This window comes from Saccopteryx leptura, chromosome 3 (assembly GCF_036850995.1).
Source record: "Saccopteryx leptura isolate mSacLep1 chromosome 3, mSacLep1_pri_phased_curated, whole genome shotgun sequence".
NCBI lineage: Eukaryota > Metazoa > Chordata > Mammalia > Chiroptera > Emballonuridae > Saccopteryx > Saccopteryx leptura.
In genome coordinates this window covers 108,557,053-108,574,907 of record NC_089505.1, presented here as the reverse complement: position 1 = coordinate 108,574,907, position 17,855 = coordinate 108,557,053, and the positions used below count along the sequence as shown (strand labels likewise).

The following is a 17,855-nucleotide window of genomic DNA, read 5'->3' as shown; positions in this document are numbered from 1 at the left end:
TTTAAAAGTTCATGAAAGTGCCCACTAGGGTATCTAGCACTTAATAAACAATAACTGCTTTAACTATTATTAGGAAAAAATATGAGAACAACCAGTTAAAAAAAAAAAAAAGCAGGGAGGGGGGAATGGGGAAGTGTTCAGGGTCTTACCATCTGCTTACTAGCCTCATATATTCAATATATATCCTTATGAGAAAATTAGTCACTTGGTCCTCTGCTCTTTCCTCTGGTTCCTAAAATTGAATCCTGTAAATTACTCCCCATATTCCTAGTAGTAGAGGTAAAGAGACAATCCAGAGGCAGTAATAGGTAATGAGTTTTAGCCATTCATCAGCTCACTTACCTTTGTTGGATTATGTACATTTTTGTTTTGTTTTGTTTTTAAGTGAGAGGAGGGGAGACAGAGAGACAGACTACCACACATGCTCCCAAGTGGGACCCACCTGGCTTTGCCCATCTAGGGATGCTGCTTGGCAACCATGCTATTTTCAGCACCTGAGGCAGAGGCTCTGTGGAGCCATCCTCAGCACCCAGGGCTAACTCACTTGAACCAATTGATCCAGGGAGGGGAAAAGAGAGAAAGAGAAGGGGAAGGGGTGGAGAAGTAGTCACGTCTCCTGTGTGCCCTGACCAAGAATCGAATCTGGGACATCCACACTGATGCTCTACTGCTGAGCCAACTGGCCAGGGGCCAATATACATTTTGTAGTACCCACAGCTTCTCCCCAGTCTGCATGCCCTTGTGCCTCTAGGTATGATAGGAGATTGGTTCAGCCCCTCACTGTCCATAATTCTCTTGTTTGAAGACCCCAACCTGGCCATCAAGCCCCATTAATGACTGACAAATATGCAGGGGTTGGAAATGGACAGCCACCTGTGTACTGAGGTGCCAGCTGAGATTCAGAGTGTGTGGTGGTTGCAAATTGTATCTTCTGATAAAATGAAGCTATTTTCATAATAAAATCACTCATGTATATTAATTTCTGCCCCAAAGCTTGTTTCATCTGATGTTTATATTGATATTGAAATAAGTAATATGTCATTATATTAATATAATTAATAACCAGCTTTTTTTGGAAGATGTAATCCATTTGCATTTTTCCTTTTTTTTTTTTTTTTAGTGGCATATAATTCACATACCATAAAACTGATCCTTTCAATGTCTATAATTGAGTAATTTTATTATAGTCACAAAGTTGTGCCAATATCACCATTATCTAATTCCAAAGCGTTTTCATTACGCCAAAGGAAACCTCGGGGCAGTCACTTCCCGTTCTTCACCACTACTCTGCCCACCTGTAATCATTAATCTACTTTCTGTCTATGAATTTGCCTATTCTGGACATTGTATATAAATGGAATTATATATGTGGCCTTCTGAGACCAGCTTCTTTTACTCAGCATAAGGTTTTCCAAGTTCATTCATGTTGTAACATTTATCAAATACTTCATTGCTTTTTATGACCAAATACTGTATTCTGTCGTATACCTAGACCACCTTTTGTTAATCAGTTCCTCAGTTGATAGACATCTGAGCTGTTTCCACTTTGTGGCTGTTATAAATAGTGCTGCTGTGAACATTTATGAACAAGTTTTTATGTGAATATGTTGTCAGTTCTCTTGGATAGATACCAAGGAGTGGAATTGCTGGGTCATACGGTAACTTTATTTTCAACATTTGAAGATAACCAGTTTCCAAAGTGTCTGCACCATTTTACATTCTTAACGGCCGTGTGTGAGGGCTCCAGTTTCTCCACATTCTTATACATTGTTCATCTTTTTCATTATAGCCATTCTAGTGGGTGTGAAGTGGTATCTCATTGTGGTTTCAATTTCTATTTCCCTAATGACTTATGATGTTGAGCATCTTCTCATGTGCTTGTTGGCCAATAGTATCTCTTCTTTAGATAAATGTCTATTCAAGTTCTTTGCCCATATTTTAATTGAATTATTTTTCTTTGTATTGTTAAGTTTGAACAGTTCTTTATAAATTCTAAATACTGTACTCATACCAGATACATGATTTGCAAGCATTTTCTTCCATTTTGTGGAATATCTTTCCACTTTCTACTTTTTCTTTTGTTGCTTGTTTTTTGGTGAAATTAAGAAACCATTACCTAATCCAGCTATTTTCAACATCTTTCATCTCATGACACACTTAATCTAATTACTAAAATTCTGCACACACTAAAAAAATATATTTTTGCTGATCTGAGTAAAGAAAGGTATAATTTTGATTGAGTTGGCTGTTGTCATTTTTTTTTTAATTTGACAATCTAAGGGAAAAGAGGTCAGTGTTCCTGACTAAATAGTCAGGTGTTACTTGTTTTAAAATTTTTTGTGGCATACCAGTTGAAAATCACTGGCCTAATCCAATGTCACCAAGATTATCTCATCTGTGAATAGGCATAGTTTTACTTATTCCATTCCAAACTGGATGACTGTTACTTCTTTTTCTTACCTAATTGCCTGGATACAATTTCCAATATGTTGAATAGAAGTGGCAAGAACAGACAGTCTTGTTATGTTTCTGGTCATGGGCAGAAAGCTTTCAGTCTTTAACCATTGAGTATGATGTTAGCTGTGGGTTTTTTCTGTATTCCCTTGATCAGATTGAGGAACTTCCCTTCAATTCCTAGCCTGTTAAACAATATTATCACGAGAGAGGGTTGTATTTTTGTCACATGATTTTCTAAATCTGTTGGGATGATCATGTGGGTTTTGTTCTCTCATTCCATTAATATGGTGTATTACACTGATTGATTTTCATATGTTGAACCACTCTTGTGTTCCTGGAACAAATCAGACTTGGTCACGGTGCATAATTCTTTTATTACGCTGCTGGATTTAGTTTGCTAGTATTTTATTGAGAATTTTTACAACTGTGTTTATAAAGGATATTGGTCTGTAGAATGAGTTGGGAAGGAGCCTCTATATAATCTTTTTATTTCTGCAAGGTTGGCTAGTAGTAATATTCTCACTTTTATTTCTGATTTTAGTAATTTTAATTTCTCTCTGTCTCTTTTTCTCTTTCTCTCATCAAACTGTCTACATATTTGTTGATCTTTTTAAAGAACTAACTTCTGGTTTTATTTATTTTCTCTATTTTTCTATTTTCCATTTCACTTATCTCTTTATGATTTCCTTCTTCTGTTTGCTTTGGGCTTAGTTTGCGCCACTCTTTCTAGTTTCTTGAGGAAGGTTAGGGTTTGGGTTGGAGATCTTTTGAATGCAGGCATTTACAGCTATAAATTTTCTTCTAAACACTGCTTTCTCTGCATCTCATACGTTTTTGTATGTTTTGTTTTTATTTTTGTCCACCTCAAAATATTTTCTAATTCCTTTTCTGGTTTCTTCTTTGACCTATTGGTTATTTAGCAGTCTGTTGTTTGATTTCCATGTACTTTTGAATATTCCAAATTTCCTTCTGTTACTGATTTTTAATTTTATTGCACTGTGATTGGGGAATATATTTTGTATGATTTCAATCTTTTTTAAATTTTATGGAGACTTCTTTTATGACCTCACATATGGTCCATCCTGGAGGATGTTCCATGTGCACTTGAGAAAAGTTAAGGATTCTACTGTTACTGAGTAGAGTGTTTCGTAGATGATTGTTAGGTCTAGTTGGCTTATAGTGTTGTTCATTATATTTCCTTGTTGACCTTCTGTCTGGATATTCTATCCATAATTTAAAGGAGATATTGAACTCTCATACTGTGATTGTTGATTTGTCTATTTCTCCTTTTAATTTTGTTAGATTTTTGTTTCATGTACTTGGTGGACCTGTTGTTGTTAGGTGCATATATGTTTATCGTTGTTACATCTTCTTGATGTACTGACCCTTTTATCATTATAAAATGTTCTTCTTTAGTAACAATTTTTGTTTTATCTTGTCTGATATAAGGATATCCATCAAACTCTTTTTGATATTGTATGCCTGGTATATCTTTTCCATCTTTTTACTTTCAATCCATTTGTGTCTTTGAATCTAAGGTGTGTCTCTTGTAGACAGTATATAATTGGATTATGTTTTTTATTTCTTTTTCTAATTTCTGGATTCTATGTGTTTAATTCTCATTTAATGTAATCACTGAGAAGAAAGCACATGGAGACAGGGACCATGTAGACAACAATCATGATGCTTTATAGCTAACCAAGTCATTACAGAAGGGAGTCAATTATAGTGACTTAAGAGTGTGTCCTCTTGGAGTCAGTCTGCCTGATTTCAAGAACTGATTCTACCATTGACTAGTTCTGTGACCTTGGGCAAGTCGTTTTCCTCACCCAGCCTCATTTTCCTCCTCAGTAAGATGAATATAAAAATGGTGCCTACCTCATAGGATTGTCTTTAGAAATAAATAATATAATCTCTGAAACTCACTCCATCAGTTATCTATTGCTGTGTAACAAGTCATCTCAAAACTAAAAAGGCAACTAACTGCTTTTACCTTTTCACAGTTAGGTCAGGAATTCAGGTAGGGCTTAGCAGTGATAATAGCTGAGTCCACCAGAGAAATAGCACCAATTATACATCTACATATAAAATCAGGAATTGGTTCACATGATTATCTAGAAGTTCCAAGATCTGTAAGCTAGAGACCCAGGAGAGCAGATGGCATAGTGTCAGTCTGTGTTCAAAAACCTAAGAAGCAGGAGAGCCAAGTAAATTCCAGCTCAAGTCTGAGTCCAAGGGCAAAAGAAGACTGATGTTCCAGCTCGAAGACGGAGAGGCAGAAAAGAGAGAACTCTATCTTACTCTCAGCCTCTTGTTCTTTCCAGGCCTTCAATAGATTGGATGAGGCCTACCCGCACTGGGGAGAGCAATCTGAGCTACTCAGTCTACCTATTCAAATGCTGATCTCATTAAGAAACACCCTCACAGAATAATGTTTGACCAACTACCTGGGCATCCTTCTGGCATGGTCAAGCTGACACATAACATAAACCATCACAGCAGGGATAGCTCATTGTGCCACATGCTGCTCAGTTAGGACTGGAAGATCCTAGATGGTCTCACCTACATGTTTGGGCCCTAGGTATTGGCTGTTCTACTCCATGTAGCATCTCTCTATGTCACCACTCTCTCTGGCCAGATGGCTTGGTCATCTTTACTTGGGAGGCTGAGTTCGTAGAACAAAAGAGGAAGCTCAGAATTCCCAAAACTTCATTCTACCACATTCTGTTGATCAAAGCAAGTCATAAGACCAGCCCAGATTCAAGGGAAGGGGAAATAATAGACTCCACCTCTTAGAGTGGGAACAGTGGCATACGTCAACAGGGATTGGAATAATTGTGGCGACTGCTGTTGCAGACAGTGTACCACAGTCAGCCCTTTGGAGGCCACAATTCATATTCTTCCCACATGCAACAGACAACCCCTCACCAATCAAGACCTCCAAGGTCATATTCATTTTACTTTAGTTATCTATTATGTATTACATCGCCTGAGAGCATAGTAGATCAATGTAACCACCATTGTATTGCTTATGACTGGCGGGATTTAGTGAAGACAGTGCATCTCTACCTCACATGTTATTGGCTGTTGAGACCAGTCTGGGACTAGAAGATCCAAGACGGTCTTACTCACACGTCAAGGAACATGGTTCTGGCTGTCATATGTCAATGCAGAGAAACATTGTGATTATTCTCTGCATGGTCCTTGCCTCCATGTGATTTCTTATCATTCAGTAGTCTAGGCCTGATGTACTGACATGGAGGCAATAGTATTCCAAGAGAAGAAAGGCAGAGGCTGCCAGGCCTCTTGGGCCATAACCAGTCCATGTCATTGTCACTGCATTCCTGTGGTCGAAGCAAGTCGCAAGGCCAGTTCAGATTCAAAGGGGAGGGGAAACAGGCCCCATGCCTTGATGGGAAGAATTGTTAGCAGCAGTGTCTGCAGATCATCTACCACAAGCACTTATAAAAGTGTTTGACATATATTAAGACCACAGTGAAAAAGCGGAGATACTCAAGACCTATTCCTGCCGTTCCTGTGCTCGGCCAAAATCCCATCTTCAGGGATAGCAGTAGTCCAACCCAGATTGTATCCCTTTGGCCACCTGTCCTGGTCATCATCCATGCCATGCCCTGTCCCCTTTCTGAGTACAAGCAATGACTACAAGTATCTCCTACCATACGCCAAGGTTTAATCCACCCAAGTCATTGCCGTCTCTTCTCAAACTGCTGCACCTCCCTCGTTCTTGCCCCATTCTGGAATATCCTCCACACAGTAGCCAGAACAATGTTGTTAAAATCTATATCATATCTTATCACTTTGGTGACATCCCTTCATGCTTATAATAAAATCCAAATTCTCTGCCATAACCTGGCCCCCAGCAACCTACCCACATCTCCATCCGCCCATGCTGGCCCTGCCCCTGCTGTTCCGGCAGCCCTGGCCTTCTCACCGTCCCTCAAGCACATCGAGGTCCTCCCGGCCCCTGGGCCATTCCCCTGCTGTTCCTTCCCTCAGAACGCTCTTCACCCAGATCATTCACGGCTGGCCTCTTCACATCACTCCAATCACAGCCCAGATGTCACCTCCTGGGAGAGAGCTTCCCTGACCACCCTGCTCAGAAGCAGCACCATCACCCCACCTCTGACCACCCTTTTCCTGGCGTAGCTTTACTTTCCTTCAGAGCACCCCCTAAGAATTACCTGTTTATTTTATTATTGACAGTCTCTTCCCCACTCGAAGATCGGCTCCACAAGAGCAGGGACTTTATTCTCCCCAAACACATAGGACAGTGTCCGGCACCCACTAGGCGCTCGGTAAATATGTGTTGAGCAAACGCACGAAGCTGAGGTCAGCCTGTGGCGAGAGCAATGGGCAGCGAAGCGCCGTGACCCTGACAGCTTCGCCTGCCCTAACCTGTCCGCTTCAACGCTGATCCCACCACTGGCTTTCACAGTTACCCTTCGGTGTCTCAGCAAAGGCAACTTGCAGACGTAGGGTGTCAGGCTGGGCGCAGTGGATGTGGGTGACTGTAAGATGCAGTCAGGAAAAGACTACAACTGGCCCTCAGGGTGGAACCTGTGGCCGATGAAGACAGTCCTGGGATCACGGCTGCCCACTTGGTCTTCTGCGTACTGTTTACTGCCTTTCTGCCGGAGGCCTCTTGGGTGTGCCCTCCAGCAGGGAGGAGCTAGGGAGAGGAGATTGCAGGAGGCAAGGAAGGAAAGAAACAAATACCATTGTATACCTACCACCAGCTGAGCAGTGTCACACGTACTACCTCTTCAACTCTTAAAACTAAGGTATTACTCTTCCTTTCACTGATACGCAAACTGTACAGCCAGACGGGCTGGCGTGGTCTGCTGATGTCAGCTGAGCGTCCCAGCAGGAAGTTTGCTTTGCTAGATACCCAGGGTTTCTCTTCCTCTCTGCCTGTGTGTGTCCTGTGATGACAGGCTCTCCCGGGCAGGGTTGCTGAGATGTCTTGCTCTTCCCCGCAGTGGTGTCCTGTGGCCATCCGGGCGCCCCGCCCCATTCCCAGACGTCCGGGCACAACTATACCGTGGGGGCGGTCGTGCGTTACAGTTGCACTGGCAAGCGGACTCTGGTGGGGAACGCCACCCGCATGTGTGGGCTGGACGGACACTGGACAGGCTCCCTGCCCCACTGCTCAGGTATGGGGCTAGCAAAGGGGAGAGGGCCCCAGGGAACACCTGCCTAACGAGGGGTGGGCGAGCGCCCCAGTTGTGAATGTAGTAACAGGACGGGAAGAGAGCAGAACGTTGGAACGCTCATCTCATCCCTGAGAGGCGGGGAGAGCACTGCCGGCAGCGGTCCCGGCTGGACTTCAGCCCGCGGTGGTCCGAGCCCAGCCTCATCCCCTTAGTCAGCTCTGGCCAGGTTTCTACAGCCAAGTGCCTGCAAACTAAGGAGCCTACTGCTTTGCCTGCCGTTTGAAGTCCCCAGATGGTTCTGTCTCCCAAAATTTTGGGCACTTCCAGAGTATTGAACCAGGTATTAGTTAGGTCTCCCCAGAAAGGAGAAATCCTCAAAGCACTAGACAGTCTCAGAAGACTGTGGGCTGCCCGGGACAATCCCAGACACATCTCTGCATTACCACCCAGGACTTTGGCCCCTTACCTCTTAGTCTCATTAGTCACCCAGTCCATCAGCTGGGCAGGACCACGCAGGAGCCATGGGGACTCCTTGAACCTGGACTGGAGGAAGGCCCACTTTCTGGGTCCTCCCTAACTTCATTCTGTTTGGACTTCTGGTGGAAGTGACTTGGGGAGAATGGGATGGGGAGAACAGGGTCAAGTTAGTCTACAGAGGCCTCCTGAGTTGGAAACTTTATCTTCTCAGGCGGTTGCCATTTATTCCTTAATTTTCCTCTTCCTTCCCTATGCTAACTATGGCCTGTTCTGATCCAATGGGGTCTCTTTGTATTATGAGATGTGTGGGCTCCCACGGGCACTAAACCATATGGCTTTGTCTCCTGTTCTCTACCTTCCTCCACCCCTTGGGCCGGTTTACACTATATCAGAACCCAGATTAATGCAACAATGTAGCAGAAGGCAAGGGAACAAAGAAACAATGAGATGAGAGGGTCTAGGCATTTAATCCAGAGCTCACCTGTATTGTGTAATTTACGAATAGGGAATCCCCAATTAAAGGATCTGGATTTAAGCTGGGCTGTTGAGAAGATGAAGCAATGCTGAAGCGTTTGGACTTCATCCTATAGGCCAGGGGTCCCCAAACTACGGCCCACGGGGCTGCATGTGGCCCCCTGAGGCCATTTATCCGGCCCCCGCCGCACTTCCGGAAGGGGCACTTCTTTCATTGGTGGTCAGTGAGAGAAGCATAGTTCCCATTGAAATACTGGTCAGTTTGTTGATTTAAATTTACTTGTTCTTTATTTTAAATATTGTATTTGTTCCTGTTTTGTTTTTTTACTTTAAAATAAGATATGTGCAGTGTGCATAGGGATTTGTTCATAGTTTTTTTTATAGTCCGGCCCTCCAGTGGTCTGAGGGACAGTGAACTGGCCCCCTGTGTAAAAAGTTTGGGGACCCCTGCTATAGGCAGTACGAAGGCGGTGGAGATGTTTCAGCAGAGGAGAAGCGAGAACAGACAACTGGTGGTTGTCCTTTGTTAAGACGGGAAATGGAAGATGCATTAGAGGGAGAGTTTAAGAGGAAGACACATGAGTTAGGAGGGCCTTGCAATAGTTCAGGCAAGAGAATGCTGAGCACCTGAGCTAAAGCAGTGGAGCTAGGAATGGAGAGGGTACCCAGCAAGGAGCAGATGTTGGTGGAAAAGAGGAAAAAGGGAGGAGAGAAGGCAGCCGGCTTGGATGCCGACATCCCACACTGACACCAGCTGAGGAATGAAGGCATGAGCCACCACAGAGCCTTCCCTCTGCTTCTTTCCTCCCTCGCTGTGCGGTCCCCAGGGGTCCACCTGTGACCTCAGACCTTTCTGTGCATTGACGACTGAGTAGTGAGGCAGGAGTCTGTTCAGGTAACTTGGGCTCATCAGTCAGTTCCACTCCTTTTCTTCCGTGCTAAAAACACAGTGTTTGTTTCTTTCTGGTCCTTAGGCACCAGCATGGGAACCTGCGGTGACCCCGGGATCCCAGCCCACGGCATCCGGCTGGGGGACAGCTTCGCCCCAGGGAGCCTGATGCGCTTCAGCTGCGAAGCTGGCCACGCGCTCCGGGGGTCGTCAGAGCGCACCTGCCAGGCCAACGGCTCGTGGAGCGGCGTGCAGCCTGAGTGTGGAGGTAATGTATGTGACCGTTCTGCTTTTCCCCTTTGCCTGCCCCTGCTTCCCACCCCCAGGCACCTGCTCTCTCACTCACAGATGAAATCCTCGGCCTCATGGAGAATGGATGTCAACAGATAGTTCACATTCATTCTCATGAGTCATCTAAAGACATCATTTCCACCTGCACCTGATAGAGGAGGAAACCAGGATAAACTTGTTTCCCATCTAGTTTCATTCAACAACGATGTGTCAAATACTGTCAGGCGTGCAGGGGACACAGTGGTGACCAAGACAGACACAGCATTGCCCTCTTGGATCTTACAGTTCAAGGGAAGAGACGGTATTAAACAAGCATCCAAAATGCTAGAAGAAATAGAAATCAAATTTTGAAAAACCATTTAAAAGTAATATAAACTCTCAAATGTTGTGCCCTAAGGTACTGCCAGTTGGGGCAGTAATATTTCTCCACACACTCCTAAATTTCTGGGGGAAAAAAAAAACAAAACAGTTAAAACCCCTCCTCCCAGACTCCAGCCTTTCGCAGCTGCTGCCCCATCCCCTCTGTCCCTAAACTGCAGCCTGCCTAGCACTGTCCTAGTCTGTCAGCTGGAAGCTGGGTCGACTGAGACAATGCTGGGAGAGGAAGGAGATGGTATAAAATCATCATCTCACAAGAGAGGCGTGGGAGTGAAATAGGGAGAATATATAATTGCCATGTAGCCCCAAGGGCTCACGTAAGGTAAGGGGCCATTAATTTAAGGAGAGAGTCGCCAGCACTGGTCTGAGTTTTTGTTCAACTACATATTGCTACACAGGTGCAGGCACAGGGTAGGTGAAGCATTGGGTGTAGGGTCGGGGTTTTATGCGGCAGCTATGACAACAGCAGCAAGTGGCAAGGGCGATGAGGTGTACACAAAGCAGTGATTGTGACTGATCTTGGCATCTCAGCTGGGTAAGGAGGCAGTGTGCTGATGAGTGGAATAAGAGGCAGTGAAAAAAACTGATAGGATCGCAGGATAATAGGTCCCGAGAGGACCAAGAAATCCCCAGAGAATGAATCCCAGAGGCAGTGAGCTGAAGAGCTGAGACAGTGGTTGGAGAGCAGGCTGTTTGAAGATGAGACTGGAGCGTCGTCCTGCAGAGCAAGGGGAGCAGTTCCGGCCCATCATCAGGGACGCCTGCTCAGGAAGTGAGATGAGCGGAGTCGGTGCCCTGGCACGTGTCAGCCCAAAGCCCTGCCTTTTTTGGAGTGCAAAGTTAGCTTCTATAGGGTTTTTTAGATATAGTAAGGTTTGTGATAGTCAGAAAGTATATTGTCCAGGTAAATTCTCAAATATCCATTATGACTCAAGTCCTGTTTCGTGCCACTCAGATCTCAGGATGGAGTTAGTCAACATGTCAGGCGTATTCAGGGAACAAAAAGTTGGTTCCTCGGAGTTCAGACTGGAAAGTGACTGTGGAAAGAGAGTGCGTATGTGTGACATGCACACAGCTCTTTATGACTTCCTTCGACCAATTTCCACTTACCCTTCAAGGCTCTCCTCAAATTCTCCTCTCCAGCCCCAGTGAGATGCTCCCTTATAAGTGCTTTTCTTTCCAGCAACTATAACACTTCCTACATTATATTTTAATTCATCTGTTTAAAGGTAGTTTTTTTTTGCTTTTTTTTTTATTTATTTATTCATTTTAGAGAGGAGAGGGAGAGACAGAGAAAGAGAGAGAGAGGACAGAGAGAGAGAGAAGGGGGGAGGAGCTGGAAGCATCAACTCCCATATGTGCCTTGACCAGGCAAGCCCAGGGTTTCGAACCGGCGACCTCAGCATTTCCAGGTCGGCGCTTTATCCACTGCGCCACCACAGGTCAGGCGGTAGCTTTTTTTTTTTAATTTAAGTGAGAGGAGGGGAGATAGACTTTCACATGCGCCCCAACTGGGATCTACTCGACAACCCCTGTCTGGGGCTGACTCTCTGCCCACCTGGGGCCGATGCTCGCAACTGAGCTATTTTTAGTACCTGAAGTGGAAGCTTCACAAAGCCATTCTCAGCACCCAGGGTTGATATACTTGAACCAATCAAGCTGTGACTGTGGGTGGGAAAGAGAGAGAGAATGAGGATGGGGAGGGGGAGAAGCAGATAGTTACTTCTGTGTTCCCTGACCCAGAATTAAGCCCAGAACTTCCACACACCAGGTCGATGCCCTACCACTGCGCCAACCAGCCAGGACCTGTTTATAGGTAGTTTCCTAAGATATACTGAGCTCCTCAAGGGTAGAGAGCCTAACTTGGTCATCACTGAATTCCTGGGACCTGGGCAGCACTTGCCTAAATGAATGGATGTTAGGGCCCATCTGTTGTGCTAATTTTATAGGAATATTTTGTAAATTAGACTTTGGGACCACACAAATATTGTACATACAAAATTAAATTAAATCAAAGATTAGAAACAAGTAATCTTTATATATCAAAATCAAAATGGAAACTAATGAATTTAATTATGTATCAATTTGGTGGTTTAATATCCCAAAGAATTACTTCAACTGACTTGAAAAAAGTGAAATCTGACCATGGACAGAGAGAACTGCAATGAAACCTTACATTGTTTTTAGCAATTATAAATAGTAATATTGGTATTACTATCCTGAAACTATTACATATATAATACTAGAGTATATATGGATAAAACAAATTAAAATTACTGTCATTAAAAACCAAACTCTTCAGCATAAAAGAGGTATAATACAAAAATTTTTTAAATTAAGGGAAAATCTCTTAATCCTAAGTAATATCAGTATAACTCATAGTGTATTTTCAATTTGAAAAGTTATTTTCCAAGCTCTGTCTACTCAAAAAGTCTCAAATCAATGAATATCCTAGAATCAATGCGACTGTGGTTTCTAAATCCATTCTCCACTGAAAGCAACAAGCGCTGTTTAGAGAAATGGCTGATTCCAAGACAGGGGCAGGAAATATAAAGATGAGTTTGGAACATCTTGTCACTCTAGCAAGAACTCTAACAAAGACAAGTGGAATCATGAAAACGCTCCCACTAGCCAAAGATGGGATGATTGGAGCATCAGTAAGGATAACGGTGGCAATGGATGACAACATAGTCAATAAGTTAAATCCAGGAGTTCAAATGACTCAGTCACGTTCAGAGCTTGCTACCAAACCAACTTACTGTTCTGATGTCTGGTTAAAAAAATAACCAAGTGGCCCTGGCTGGTTGGCTCAGTGGTAGAGCATCAGCCCAGCATGTGGAAGTTCCAGGTTCGATTCCCAGTCAGGGCACACAGGAGAAGCAATCATCTGCCTCTCCACCCCTCCCTCTCTCCTTTCCCTCTCTCTCTCTCTCTCTCTCTCTCTCTCTCTATTGCTCTCTTCTCCTCCAGCCATGGCTCAGTTGGAGCAAGTTGGCCCCAGGCACTGAGGTTGACTCCATGGCCTTACCTCAGGAGCTAAAATAGCTCAGTTGCAAAGCAACGGAGCAGCAGCCCCAGATGGGCAGAGTGTTGCCTGGTAGGGGGCTTGCCATGTGGATCCCAGTCAGGCGCATGCAGGAGTCTATCTCTCTGCCTCCCAACCTCTCACTTAATAAAAAATATAATAATAATCAAGCATTATCCAGCCGTCCTGTATTAACTGTATTTCAGAGTAAACCAATATTTGATGATGGGCATGTTCTTTATAAAAAGAGGTCTAGCAAATGCAGAAAGAATTATAGAATTAGAATATCACCATTTTCTACCCCCAATACATTAACGAATCTAGTCTACAGTCATCGATTGCTTCTAAAACCATTAAGTGGCTTTAATTAATAGGAACTTAATAATGACAGATCAGCCTTTACATCAAGCACAGGAAACAACCAAACATTCTGTGCCTCCTGAAGTACAATTATAAAGGCACAAAATCACCTGTGAGGAACCCTGGCCAAGTGTAGACCCTGACTACAGGACCAGCGGGACAGAGGCGTGTACTAAACAATACCTCATGGGCGCAGTCAGCAGAATCCAGAAAGTGTGAAACTCTAGCAGATATGTAAAAAAAAAAAAAAAAAAAGGATAAGTACAGTCCTTAATGTTTCAGAAATTAGAAAGAAATCATACAGGTCTGTTTTCCCTCCTGAGAGTGAGATGATCAGAGGAACAGCAGCATGAGAGGCATTTCAATCCACAGGGTCCCTATCGAGCACGTGGCTTCCACTTTGGGCAGGTCTCGGTCCCCTAGGCGACGCCTGCCTTGATTCTGGTGAATAACGAGCTCCTTTGGTTTCCTAGTGGTCTCTTGTGGGAATCCCGGGACACCCAGCAACGCCCGCGTCACGTTCAGTGACGGCCTGGTTTTCTCCAGCTCCATCGTCTATGCATGCCGGGAAGGTTACTACGCCACAGGCCTGCTCAGCCGGCACTGCTCGGTCAACGGCACCTGGACAGGCAGTGACCCGGAGTGCACAGGTGAGGACCCAGGTGGCCGAGAGGACTGGGCTCCCCCTTGTCAAAGATGAAGGCTGTCCGCGGGAGATTGGGAAGGCTGGCTGGAGTGGCGGGATCTGCCCCTGAATGAGATTCATACAAATAGCGTCTACTTCTTGAACACATCCTGTGTGATTGCCACTGAGCTAAGTGCTTTATTTTATATGCATTATGTCACTTGATACTCACCACAACCCCACAAAGTAGCTGCTATTCGCCCCACTTTCCATTGAGATGACTGGGGCCCAGAGAGGTTGCAGTATGCAGAGATGCTGTTTCTCGGACTCTGGCCAGCTCCTTGAACTTCCTTTTTCTCCCCTAGCGCAGACCCCAGGGCTCAGGCCCATCTCTCCATTCGCTGTCACCACCACCGCCTTGGTAGTTCCTCTCTCCCTTGCACTCACCCCGCCCCGGCCTGCTCTCAAGCATCATGTAACCCCTCTGCTCCCCTTTCTCACTTTTCTCAAGGGCAGCCCTAGACCCTTTGCCTTGGAAAAGAATTCAGTGATAAGATAAGGGAATCTGACATCCTCCCTTCCCGAGTCCTCGTCTTTGATTTTAGGCTCTGTCTGAAATCCCATGTCAAGGTCACTTGTTCCATGGCCAGAGCTCACCAATCCACACCCTCACTTGATACCCATAACATAGATATGACTATTACATAGGTCCCTAGACCCTGCTTCCAGGCCTACAGAGGCCTCCTAGGCAGAATAACAGGTGGCAAGATATACCCTGCCCCTGATAGACAAATTATCTATGTGGTTCATTAACATATCTCAGGCTCTTCAACCTGGAAACCTCTCTCCCCTTGGGTCCCAGATCTGGGTACTTCCTCTGAGAGGGGTGGGCTTTGATGAAGAAGGATGGTCTTCATATCCCAAGTTTCTGGGGTACATAAGGATGGTGTGGGCAGGGAGAGTGCAGAAGGACCCTTGCAGGGAACTGGGCAGTGCCCACCTGGGAGCCTGGGAGGGGCAGGGCATTCCTGATCAGTTTTCCTTCCTGGACATGTGCGGGGAGTGGGGGGTATTGGAATGCTGGGGAGGAGAGGGGTGTGGACTGGGAGTGAACAATGTTGTATCTCCCCGTCCTAGTCATAAACTGTGGTGACCCTGGGATTCCAGCCAATGGCCTCCGCCTGGGCAATGACTTCAGGTATAACAAAACTGTCACATACCAGTGTGTTCCTGGCTACATGATGGAGTCACACAGGGTGTCTGTGCTGAGCTGCACCAAGGACCGGACGTGGAATGGTACCAAGCCAGTCTGCAAAGGTGCGTCTGAGGGCTGCAGACGTGGACAGAGGGCCAAAGAACAAAAGTGAGACACGGGCCTTGGACCTCTAGAAGTGAGGGTGACGAGGCAGGGCCCTGATATCTTAGCAGGGGGCAGTGTGGGGTGAGGACTGGCCCCTGAACATCTGGAAGGAAGGAGTCAGAAGGTATCAAGGCCAGGCTTGGGCTTTGAGCTTTGAGGGGAGGGCCGTGCAGAGAGGAGTGGGTTGTCACACTAGAGAGAGGATATGCTGTAAGGAACAAAAAGACCAGAGCTCCCAAAGTAAAAAGGGTCATTCCTGCTCCTGCTCAGCCCAGACGCCCGCCCAGTGCAGGGCATCCAATGACATCGGTGCTGGTTCCTGGGGCCTGGTTTCCCCAGGGTGGAACCAGAACTCAGCCTGCTTTGGTCTCCCCCTGTCCCCCCTCAGCCATCATGTGCAAGCCACCTCAGCTCATCCCCAACGGGAAAGTGGTGGGGTCCGACTTCACGTGGGGCTCCAGCGTGACCTACGCCTGCCTGGAGGGGTACCAGCTCTCCCTGCCTGCCGTGCTCACTTGTGAGGGGAACGGATCCTGGACCGGAGAGCTGCCTCAGTGTTTCCGTAAGCTGCTCCCGGGGGTCGTTAGGGCGTCCTGTCCGCCAGCTCCTTCCCCTTCCCGCAGAGCTCTGCTGCTGGAAGCTCTAGAACAGATGCCCCACCCCCAAACCAGGGAGTACCTTTGTCAGACACTCTTAAAGAAAAAAAGGAAGTTTAAAGGAAGAAAATGAGAATATCTTAATTGAGCCCTGGCTACAGACTTGTGTGGAATCACAGTGAAAAGAAATTAAGCCCGAGATGAGGATTTCTTAACCTGAAAGGTTGTTAACTGGATTGGGTGGTGCCCAGAGGTGTGGGGGCCCATGCTGGAAACGTGCCCGTCTCCATGGAAAACACTCCGCGCAGGAGAGACTCCTGGGAGCTCATGATTTTCTCGTGACAAAGTTCATTTCTTTTCCACCTGACCCAGTCAGGTCCCAAAGAGCCCCAAGTCCATTTCGGGGCTCATTTCTGTCTGACTCCCCCGGAGAAACAGGACCCAGGTGGTTTATTCTTGTCATAGCCTATGAGTTGGTTCTGGAAGTTTTTCTCAGTGCCTGTGCTTTGGACAAAAGGTAGTACTAAATTTCTCTTTCTACTTGGCATTTGTCTAATGCTGCAAAAAAGCAACAACAACAACAACAAACTAGCAACATCCTCCTGACACTGTTTGGGTGCCACTGATAGTCTGCTTCCTTTTGGGAAGTTTCAGCAGAAACAAGAGCCAGCAGCTCCAAACGGACCCAGTGAACCCCTCGGACTGTCACGTACCTTCAGGACAACGTTAGGAATGCAGCGAGTGTCAGGGTTGAGTTTGGGCTAGAAACCTGGCTTTTCTTCTTGAGAAATAACTGAATTGCATTTTTGCAATGAATTACAGTGATCATCAAGGAAAATGTTAATGATATCTGAAAACCCAAAAGCATGTGACAGTCACCTGCACTCTCAATTCCCAGAGAAGCCACGGTTGTGCAGCCACATTGACCGCTCTGTGTTTCTGCATTTAGAGCAATATGAATACAACCTTCTATAAATGATATTGAATCGCGCTGTGCTCACCACTTCATGGCTTGTGTTCACTGGTAGGCCACCGTGCTCTATCAACACATACTGATCTACCCATCATCATTTTTAACGGTTTAAAGAATTTCCTTGAGATAGATGCCACAACTTGTCTGATCCTCTACTGGTGACAAATTTGGATTTCTCCAATTTAATCATGTTAGAAGCAGTTCTGCAAGAAAGAGCCCTAAAAATAGGGTTTCTTTACCTTGTGGTAAAGTCCTAGGAATGAGAACGCTGGGTCGACGGACCTGCTCTCTGTAGGTGTGGGCACACGTTGCCAGACTACCTTTCAGAAAGAGTGTCCCGATTTGCACTCCCACCAGCAGTTCGTGAGAATATTTCTTGACTTATATCCTTATTAACAACGGATTTTCCCCATTTTTTTTAGTATTTACCAGGCTGAGAAGTTAAAAAGATATCTCATTGTTTCGATGGGCAACCATTGCTTGTTAACAAGACTGAGTTGTTCTTTCTCTGTTATCCATTAGTATTTCTTATCTTTGGAGTTGCAGTTTTCCAGAGAACAGTGACTTCTAATCAACTCGGCTTTTGACTGACTTCTGATTGGTCAAGTCTAGATGCCCCAGATTCAGGGCACAGGCTTCTGTTTTATTGGCATATTATTATAAACCTCATGACTCTATGTACAGACACACACATCATAGCATAAAGAGTGTCCTTTATGCCTAGAGTGATATCTTGGGGAACTTTGCCTTCAGTAGCCAATTTTTTTTAAGCAAAA

The 17,855-nt window shown here is 45.3% G+C and overlaps 1 protein-coding gene across 1 annotated transcript in view; it reads left to right on the top strand.

The window, feature by feature from the left end:
- CSMD2 (CUB and Sushi multiple domains 2) overlaps positions 1–17,855 on the top strand; it is a 597,382-nt gene that overhangs the window by 562,399 nt on the left and 17,128 nt on the right. The window contains exons 56-60 of the mRNA XM_066375796.1: positions 7,458–7,631; positions 9,557–9,739; positions 13,999–14,175; positions 15,288–15,467; positions 15,899–16,072. Coding sequence (XP_066231893.1) covers positions 7,458–7,631; positions 9,557–9,739; positions 13,999–14,175; positions 15,288–15,467; positions 15,899–16,072 — 888 coding nt within the window. The remainder of the gene's footprint in view (positions 1–7,457; positions 7,632–9,556; positions 9,740–13,998; positions 14,176–15,287; positions 15,468–15,898; positions 16,073–17,855) is intronic.